The sequence below is a fragment of the Embiotoca jacksoni genome, unplaced genomic scaffold (assembly GCF_022577435.1).
Source record: "Embiotoca jacksoni isolate LCO1_2020_lvr unplaced genomic scaffold, fEmbJac1.0.p SCAF_94, whole genome shotgun sequence".
NCBI classification, from domain to species: domain Eukaryota; kingdom Metazoa; phylum Chordata; class Actinopteri; family Embiotocidae; genus Embiotoca; species Embiotoca jacksoni.
Window position 1 is genome coordinate 90,001 of NW_027185452.1, and position 12,500 is coordinate 102,500.

The 12,500-nt window shown below is 49.6% G+C and overlaps 1 protein-coding gene across 1 annotated transcript in view; it reads right to left on the minus strand.

Moving 5' to 3' along the window:
• Positions 1-12,500, minus strand: part of LOC138193738 (nuclear factor 1 X-type-like) — a gene marked incomplete at its 3' end in the record, with an annotated part of 107,098 nt that overhangs the window by 88,145 nt on the left and 6,453 nt on the right. Inside the window, exon 2 of the mRNA XM_069141938.1 lies at positions 9,970-10,498. Coding sequence (XP_068998039.1) covers positions 9,970-10,498 — 529 coding nt within the window. The remainder of the gene's footprint in view (positions 1-9,969; positions 10,499-12,500) is intronic.

Below are 12,500 nucleotides of genomic sequence, written 5' to 3' on the forward strand. Positions count from 1 at the left end.
ATGACATCATCCCGACAACATCCCGACAACATCGTGACAACATCCCGACATCATCCCGACAACATCCCGACAACATCGCGACATCATCCCGACATCGTGACAACATCCCAGCAACATCCCGACATCATACCGACAACATCCCGACATCATACCGACAACATCCCGACATCCCATCATCCCGACAACATCCCGACATCCCATCATCCCGACATCATGACAACATCCCAGCAACATCCCGACATCATACCGACAACATCCCGACATCCCATCATCCCGACATCATCCCGACATCGTGACAACATCCCAGCAACATCCCGACATCATCCCGACAACATCCCGACATCCCAACATCCCGACAACATTCCGACATCGTGACATCATACAGACAACATCCCGACATCATCCCGACATCATCCCGACATCATCCCGACAACATCCCGACAACATCACGACATCATCCCGACAACATCACGACATCATCCCGACAACATCCCGACATCGTGACATCATTCCGACATCATCCCGACAACATCACGACATCATCCCGACAACATCCCGACATCGTGACATCATTCTGACATCATCCCGACAACATCCCGACATCGTGACATCATTCCGACATCATCCCGACAACATCCCGACATCATCCCGACAACATCACAACATCATCCCGACAACATCCCGACATCGTGACATCATTCCGACATCATCCCGACAACATCCCTACATCATCCCGACAACATCACGACATCATCCTGACAACATCCCGACATCGTGACATCATTCCGACATCATCCCGACAACATCACGACATCATCCCGACAACATACCGACATCGTGACATCATCCCGACAAAATCCCGACATCGCGACATCATCCCGACAACATACCGACATCGTGACATCATCCCGACAAAATCCCGACATCATCCCGACATCATCTCGACATCGTGACATCATCCCGACAACATTCCGACATCGTAACATCATCCAGACAACATCCCGACAACATCACGACATCGTGAAATCATTCCGACATCATCCCGACAACATCCCGACATCATCCCGACAACATCACGACATCATCCTGACAACATCCCGACATCGTGACATCATTCCGACATCATCCCGACAACATCCCGACATCATCCCGACAACATCACGACATCATCCTGACAACATCCCGACATCGTGACATCATTCCGACATCATCCTGACAACATCCCGACATCGTGACATCATTCCGACATCATCCCGACAACATCCCGACAACATCACGACATCATCCCGACATCATCTCGACATCGTGACATCATCCCGACAACATTCCGACATCGTGACATCATCCAGACAACATCCCGACAACATCACGACATCGTGACATCATTCCGACATCATCCCGACAACATCCCGACATCATCCCGACAACATCACGACATCATCCTGACAACATCCCGACATCGTGACATCATTCCGACATCATCCCGACAACATCCCGACATCATCCCGACAACATCACGACATCATCCTGACAACATCCCGACATCGTGACATCATTCCGACATCATCCTGACAACATCCCGACATCGTGACATCATTCCGACATCATCCCGACAACATCCCGACAACATCACGACATCATCCCGACAACATCCCGACATCGTGACATCATTCCGACAACATCCTGACAACATCCCGACATCGTGACATCATCCCGACATCATCTCGACAACATCCCAACATCCCGACATCATCCCGACATCGCTACATCATCCCGGCAACATCCTGACAACATGACATCATCCCGACATCATCCCGACATCATCCCAACATCGTGACATCATCCCGACAACATCCCGACAACATCCCGACATCATCCCGACAACATCCCGACATCATCCCGACATCGTGACATCCCGACAACATCCCGACATCATCCCGACATCCCGACAACATCCCGACATAGCGACATCCCGACAACATCCTGACATCGTGATATCATCACGACATCATCCCAACAACATCCCGACATCGTGACATCATTCCGACAACATCCTGACAACATCACGACATCATCCCGACAACATCCCGACATCGTGACATCATTCCGACAACATCCTGACAACATCCCGACATCGTGACATCATCCCGACATCATCTCGACATCATCCCGACAACATCCCGACATCATCCCGACATCGCTACATCATCCCGGCAACATCCTGACAACATGACATCATCCCGACATCATCCCGACATCATCCCGACATCGTGACATCATCCCGACAACATCCCGACAACATCCCGACATCATCCCGACAACATCCCGACAACATCCCGACATCATCCCGACATCATCCCGACACCATCCCGACATCATCCCGACATCGTGACATCCCGACAACATCCCGACATCATCCCGACACCATCCCGACATCATCCCGACATCGTGACATCATCCCGACAACATCCCGACAACATCCCGACAACATTCCGACAACATCGCGACATCATCCCGACATCGTGACAACATCCCAGCAACATCCCGACATCATACCGACAACATCCCGACATCATACCGACAACATCCCGACATCCCATCATCCCGACATCATCCCGACATCGTGACAACATCCCAGCAACATCCCGACATCATCCCGACAACATCCCGACATCCCAACATCCCGACAACATTCCGACATCGTGACATCATACAGACAACATCCCGACATCATCCCAACATCATCCCGACATCATCCCGACAACATCCCGACAACATCACGACATCATCCCGACAACATCACGACATCATCCCGACAACATCACGACATCATCCCGACAACATCCCGACATCGTGACATCATTCCGACATCATCCCGACAACATCACGACATCATCCCGACAACATCCCGACATCGTGACATCATTCTGACATCATCCCGACAACATCCCGACATCGTGACATCATTCTGACATCCCGACAACATCCCGACATCATCCCGACAACATCACAACATCATCCCGACAACATCCCGACATCGTGACATCATTCCGACATCATCCCGACAACATCCCTACATCATCCCGACAACATCACGACATCATCCTGACAACATCCCGACATCGTGACATCATTCCGACATCATCCCGACAACATCACGACATCATCCCGACAACATACCGACATCGTGACATCATCCCGACAAAATCCCGACATCGCGACATCATCCCGACAACATACCGACATCGTGACATCATCCCGACAAAATCCCGACATCATCCCGACATCATCTCGACATCGTGACATCATCCCGACAACATTCCGACATCGTGACATCATCCAGACAACATCCCGACAACATCACGACATCGTGACATCATTCCGACATCATCCCGACAACATCCCGACATCATCCCGACAACATCACGACATCATCCTGACAACATCCCGACATCGTGACATCATTCCGACATCATCCCGACAACATCCCGACATCATCCCGACAACATCACGACATCATCCTGACAACATCCCGACATCGTGACATCATTCCGACATCATCCTGACAACATCCCGACATCGTGACATCATTCCGACATCATCCCGACAACATCCCGACAACATCACGACATCATCCCGACATCATCTCGACATCGTGACATCATCCCGACAACATTCCGACATCGTGACATCATCCAGACAACATCCCGACAACATCACGACATCGTGACATCATTCCGACATCATCCCGACAACATCCCGACATCATCCCGACAACATCACGACATCATCCTGACAACATCCCGACATCGTGACATCATTCCGACATCATCCCGACAACATCCCGACATCATCCCGACAACATCACGACATCATCCTGACAACATCCCGACATCGTGACATCATTCCGACATCATCCTGACAACATCCCGACATCGTGACATCATTCCGACATCATCCCGACAACATCCCGACAACATCACGACATCATCCCGACAACATCCCGACATCGTGACATCATTCCGACAACATCCTGACAACATCCCGACATCGTGACATCATCCCGACATCATCTCGACAACATCCCAACATCCCGACATCGCTACATCATCCCGGCAACATCCTGACAACATGACATCATCCCGACATCATCCCGACATCATCCCAACATCGTGACATCATCCCGACAACATCCCGACAACATCCCGACATCATCCCGACAACATCCCGACATCATCCCGACATCGTGACATCCCGACAACATCCCGACATCATCCCGACATCCCGACAACATCCCGACATAGCGACATCCCGACAACATCCTGACATCGTGATATCATCACGACATCATCCCAACAACATCCCGACATCGTGACATCATTCCGACAACATCCTGACAACATCACGACATCATCCCGACAACATCCCGACATCGTGACATCATTCCGACAACATCCTGACAACATCCCGACATCGTGACATCATCCCGACATCATCTCGACATCATCCCGACAACATCCCGACATCATCCCGACATCGCTACATCATCCCGGCAACATCCTGACAACATCCCGACATCATCTCGACATCATCCCGACATCATCCCGACATCATCCCGACATCGTGACATCATCCCGACAACATCCCGACAACATCCCGACATCATCCCGACAACATCCCGACAACATCCCGACATCATCCCGACATCATCCCGACACCATCCCGACATCATCCCGACATCGTGACATCCCGACAACATCCCGACATCATCCCGACACCATCCCGACATCATCCCGACATCGTGACATCATCCCGACAACATCCCGACAACATCCCGACAACATTCCGACATCGTGACATCATCCAGACAACATCCCGAAATCATCTCGACAACATCCCGACATCATCCCGACAACATCCCGACATCGTGATATCATCACGACATCATCCCAACAACATCCTGACATCATCCCGACATCGTGACATCATCCCGACAACATCCCGACAACATCCTGACAACATCCCGAAATCATCTCGACATCATCCCGACAACATCCCGACATCATCCCGACAACATCGCGACATCGTGACATCATCCCGACAACATCCCGACATCATCCCGACAACATCCCGACAACATCCCGACATCATCCCGGCATCATCCCGACAACATCCCGTCATCATCCCGACAACATCACGACATCATCCCGACAACATCACGACATCATCCCGACAACATCCCGACATCGTGACATCATCCCGACAACATCCCGACATCGTGGCATCATCCCGACAACATCCCGACATCGTGACATCATCCCGACAACATGACATCATCCCGACAACATCCCGACAACATTCCGACATCGTGACATCATCCAGACAACATCCCGAAATCATCTCGACAACATCCCGACATCGTGATATCATCACGACATCATCCCAACAACATCCTGACATCATCCCGACATCGTGACATCATCCCGACAACATCCCGACAACATCATCTCGACATCATCCCGACAACATCCCGACATCATCCCGACAACATCCCGACATCGTGACATCATCCCGACAACATCCCGACATCATCCCGACAACATCCCGACATCATCCCGACATCATCCCGACAACATCCCGACATCGTGACATCATCCCGACAACATCCCGACATCATCCCGACAACATCCCGACATCATCCCGACATCATCCCGACAACATCCCGACATCGTGACATCATCCCGACAACATCCCGACATCATCCCGACAACATCCCGACATCATCCCGGCATCATCCCGACAACATCCCGGCATCATCCCGACAACATCCCGACATCATCCCGACAACATCCCGACATCATCCCGACAACATCCCGACATCATCCCGGCATCATCCCGACAACATCCCGTCATCATCCCGACATCATCGCGACATCGTGACATCCCGACAACATCCCGACAACATCCCGACATGGTGGCATCATCCCGACATCATCCCGACAACATCCCGACATCGTGACATCATCCCGACAACATCCCGACATCATCCCGACATCATCCCGACAACATTCCGACATCGTGACATCATCCAGACAACATCCCGAAATCATCTCGACAACATCCCGACATCATCCCGACAACATCCCGACATCGTGATGTCATCACGACATCATCCCGACAACATCCTGACATCATCCCGACAACATCCCGACATCATCTCGACATCATCCCGACATCATACAGACAACATCCCGACATCATCCCGACATCATCCCGACAACATCCCGACAACATCCCGACATCATCCCGACAACATCCCGACATCATCCCGACACCATCCCGACATCATCCCGACATCGTGACATCCCGACATCATCCCGACATCCCGACAACATCCCGACATCGTGACATCATCCCGACAACATGACATCATCCCGACAACATCCCGACATCATCCCGACATCGTGACATCATCCAGACAACATCCCGAAATCATCTCGACAACATCCCGACAACATCCCGACATCGTGATATCATCACGACATCATCCCAACAACATCCTGACATCATCCCGACATCGTGACATCATCCCGACAACATCCCGACAACATCCCGACATCATCTCGACATCATCCCGACAACATCCCGACATCATCCCGACAACATCCCGACATCGTGACATCATCCCGACAACATCCCGACATCATCCCGACAACATCCCGACATCATCCCGGCATCATCCCGACAACATCCCGTCATCATCCCGACAACATCCCGACATCATCTCGACATCATCACGACAACATCCCGACATCATCCCGACAACATCCCGACATCGTGACATCATCCCGACAACATCCCGACATCATCCTGACAACATCCCGACATCATCCCGGCATCATCCCGACAACATCCCGTCATCATCCCGACATCGTGACATCCCGACAACATCCCGACATCGTGGCACCATCCCGACATCATCCCGACAACATCCCGACATCGTGACATCATCCCGACAACATTCCGACATCGTGACATCATCCAGACAACATCCCGATATCATCTCGACAACATCCCGACATCATCCCGACAACATCCCGACATCGTGATGTCATCACGACATCATCCCGACAACATCCTGACATCATCCCGACAACATCCCGACAACATCCCGACATCATCTCGACATCATCCCGACAACATCCCGACAACATCCCGACATCATCCCGACAACATCCCGACAACATCCCGACATCATCCCGACAACATCCCGACATCATCCCGACACCATCCCGACATCATCCCGACATCGTGACATCCCGACAACATCCCGACATCATCCCGACATCCCGACAACATCCCGACATCATCCCGACATAGCGACATCCCGACAACATCCTGACATCGTGATATCATCACGACATCATCCCAACAACATCCTGACATCATCCCGACATCATGACATCATCCCGACAACATCCCGACAACATCCCGACATCATCTCGACATCATCCCGACAACATCCCGACATCATCCCGACAACATCCCGACATCATCCCGACAACATCCCGACAACATCCCGACATCATCCCGACAACATCCCGACAACATCCCGACATCATCCCGACATCATCCCGACATCGTGACATCATCCCGACAACATCCCGACATCATCCCGACAACATTCCGACATCGTGACATCATCCAGACAACATCCCGAAATCATCTTGACAACATCCCGACATCATCCCGACAATATCCCGACATCGTGATATCATCACGACATCATCCCAACAACATCCCGACATCGTGACATCATCCCGACAACATCCCGACATCATCCCGACAACATCCCGACATCATCCCGGCATCATCCCGACAACATCATCCCGACAACATCACGACATCATCCCGACAACATCCCGACATCGTGACATCATCCCGACAACATCCCGACATCATCCCGACAACATCCCGACAACATCCCGACATCATCCCGACACCATCCCGACATCATCCCGACATCGTGACATCCCGACAACATCCCGATATCATCCCGACATCCCGACACCATCCCGACATCATCCCGACATCGTGACATCCCGACAACATCCTGACATCATCCCGACATCCTGACATCATCCCGACAACATCCCGACAACATCCCGACATCATCCCGACAACATCCCGACATCATCCCGACAACATCCCGTCATCATCCCGACAACATCACGACATCATCCCGACAACATCCCGTCATCATCCCGACAACATCACGACATCATTCCGACAACATCCCGACATCATCCCGACAACATCCCGACATCATCCCGACAACATCCCGACATCATCCCGACACCATCCCGACATCATCCCGACATCGTGACATCCCGACAACATCCCGACATCGTGGCATCATCCCGACAACATCCCGACATCGTGACATCATCCCGACAACATCCCGACAACATGACATCATCCCGACAACATCCCGACATCATCCCGACAACATTCCGACATCGTGACATCATCCAGACAACATCCCGAAATCATCTCGACAACATCCCGACATCATCCTGACAACATCCCGACATCGTGATATCATCACGACATCATCCCAACAACATCCTGACATCATCCCGACATCGTGACATCATCCCGACAACATCCCGACAACATCCCGACATCATCTCGACATCATCCCGACAACATCCCGACATCATCCCGACATCGTGACATCATCCCGACAACATCCCGACAACATCCCGACATCATCCCGGCATCATCCCGACAACATCCCGTCATCATCCCGACATCATCCCGACAACATCCCGACATCATCCCGACAACATCCCGACATCGTGACATCATCCCGACAACATCCCGACATCATCCCGACAACATCCCGACATCATCCCGGCATCATCCCGACAACATCCCGTCATCATCCCGACATCATCCCGACATCGTGACATCCCGACAACATCCCGACATCGTGGCATCATCCCGACATCATCCCGACAACATCCCGACATCGTGACATCATCCCGACAACATGACATCATCCCGACAACATCCCGACATCATCCCGACATCATCCCGACAACATTCCGACATCGTGACATCATCCAGACAACATCCCGAAATCATCTCGACAACATCCCGACATCATCCCGACAACATCCCGACATCGTGATATCATCACGACATCATCCCAACAACATCCTGACATCATCCCGACATCCCGACATCATCCCGACAACATCCCGACATCATCTCGACATCATCCCGACAACATCCCGACATCATCCCGACAACATCCCGACAACATCCCGACAACATCCCGACATCATCTCGACATCATCCCGACAACATCCCGACATCATCCCGACAACATCCCGACAACATCCCGACATCATCCCGACAACATCCCGACATCATCCCGACAACATCCCGTCATCATCCCGACAACATCCCGACATCATCCCGACATCATCCCGACATCATCCCGACACCATCCCGACATCGTGACATCCCGACAACATCCCGACATCGTGGCATCATCCAGACAACATCCCGAAATCATCTCGACAACATCCCGACATCGTGATATCATCACGACATCATCCCGACAACATCCCGACATCATCTCGACAACATCCCGACATCATCCCAACAACATCCCAACAACATCCCAACATCATCTCAACATCATCCCGACATCACCATCATCACCATCATCTTCATCATCAACATCACCACCATCATCTTCATCATCATCACCATCATCACCATCATCTTCATCATCACCATCATCACCACCATCATCATCATCACCATTATCATCATCACAATCATCAACACCATATTCTTCATCATCATCACATCATCATCTTCATCATCATCATCATCTTCACCATCACAGCAGTAGCAGTAGCAGCAGCAGTAGGTAAAGAGGGAGGGGCTTACCTGCGTGTACGAAGTAGGCCAGGTAGAGGTCGAGCTCCTTGACGGAGACTCCGATGTGGTGCGGCTGCACACACAGACTGGGGTTGGAGCACTGAGGGGATTTGACCAGCCGCTCCCCGTCGGTGCTCTCCAGAGGAATCCCTTTGAATAAGATCACCATCACCAGGTCCAGACGCCACACCTTGTCCGCCTGCCGCAGGCAGTCGATCCTCCTCATCTTGCCCTTCTGGTCGGGGTTGGACAGCACGCAGCACGGCGCCTTCTTCCCCGTCACTGTCAGCACGAAGTCCTCCCTGAACTCCGGACGGATGTCCTTACGCAGCTTGGCCAGCAGGCGGGACGCCCACTTCTGTTTGACCTCGGGTTTCTCGCCCAGCAGCTCGTCCTTCACGGCGCGCTCCTCCTCTTTGGACATGCGCTTCTCGTGCTTCTTGAAGTATTTCCTCTTGCGGGCCTGTAGGTTGAACCAGGTGTAGGCGAAGGCCCGGACGTGAGGCAGCAGGGCTTCGATGAAAGGATGGAACTCATCCTGGGGAGGAGATAGGGGACAGGTGAGACAGGGACGGACGCACACCTGAACGCGTCACTTAACCTCCTCAAATACAGATGTTAGAGCGAAGTCACGCCTTGTATTCATCAACAGCCTGTCGTCATGGTAACAGATATAAACAGTTCAGGTTCAAAACAAAGAAACAGGAAGGAAAGGACGGAAAATCTGTGTGTGTGTGTGTGTGTGTGTGTGTGTGTGTGTGTGTGAGTGTATGTGTCTGTGTGTGTATGTGTCTGTGTGTGTGTGTGAGTGTATGTGTATGTGTGTGTGAGTGTATGTGTCTGTGTGTGTATGTGTCTGTGTGTGTGAGAGAGTGTGTCTGTGTGTGTGTGTGTGTGTGTGTGAGGATTACTGCTGCATTAAAGGAGCATTCTGCAGCTTCTGTTATTACGGCGGGAACGAGGTTACATGGCGTGTTGAGGATTAAATGACACCCCCCCCCCCCCACACACACACACACACACACACAAACCAGCACAGACCAACGAGGAAGAGGAGGAGGGTTTGATGTTGAGGGTTTCAGAGAAACAGAAACCTCCTCAGCCAATAAAAACAGAATCTGAGGAGCTTCCTGTGATCTTGATCGTATTAATGATTATAAAATGATTATTTCAGAGGATGCTCGTCGTCGTGGAGACGAAGCTCTGATCGGTCTAAAGAACGTAGAAATGTTATCGACACAACTTCTGTTCACTGAAATAAAAGAGTTCAAATGAGAAATGAAGTCAAACTAAGAGCAACGAAACCTGAACGCTTCAATCAGGACGATGGTTTTAATATTCCAGATCAGAAGAGATTAAACTTCATATTTTAGATCCCGTTTTATTCATGAAATAAAACCTGTTTTATAAATATCTCTGAATTAAAACCAGTTTTTTTCTCTGAATTAACATTAAAATGAAAACTTCTCCAGCAGAAATAAATGGATTTAATCCAGGTGTTCATTTAAGTTTCAGCGACACTGATTCAGAAGAATTATTATTATTAACGTTTATAAAATAATATAAAAATGAGACGTGACGGAGAAACTACAAACATTTTATCGTTTGTTTTTGGAGGTTCGATTGTTTCAATTGAAAAAAAAACGGAGGGAAAGAAAATTAGTTGACGAGCTGCGACACCGAGAACCAATGAAGAAGATGAAGATGAAGAAGATGAAGATGAAGAAGAAGAAGATGAACTAGATGAAGAAGATGAACGAGATGAAGAAAAACAAGAAGAATCACAGAGACAGAAAACATTTTTTTCTCGGAGAAAACCCTTAAGCAGGACGAAGGGGGTCCTCCTCCTCCTCTTCCTCCTCCTCCTCTTCCTCCTCCTCCTCGTCTATTCATAGATCAAAGCGCCTCCCTCACATCTTCATACATGACTCCAATGCGGCGCCGTGTGGACACGACTTCACACCAGGACACGCTCGGCTTTTCAAAATAATTCTGCTTCCTGTCCGAACGATTTAATTCACGTTGAGAATAAATGTTTTAATATTTTCAGAATGTTTTTAGCAAATTTAAGTAATTTCATTTGAAATGATTCCTGAAGAGTTTGTGTGTTCAGGTGGAGAAAAAAAACCTTCAGGACTCTGAACATCAAAGTCTGATTTGATGCAGTGAACACGTGAATCTGTAATAAATAAATAACGTAACAACATGAATCTGTAATAAATAAATAACTTAATAACATGAATCTGTAATAAATAAATAACGTAACAACATGAATCTGTAATAAATAAATAACGTAACAACATGAATCTGTAATAAATAAATAACTTAATAACATGAATCTGTAATAAATAAATAACGTAACAACATGAATCTGTAATAAATAAATAACGTAACAACATGAATCTGTAATAAATAAATAACTTAATAACATGAATCTGTAATAAATAAATAACGTAACAACATGAATCTGTAATAAATAAATAACTTAATAACGTGAATCTGTAATAAATAAATAACTTAATAACGTGAATCTGTAATAA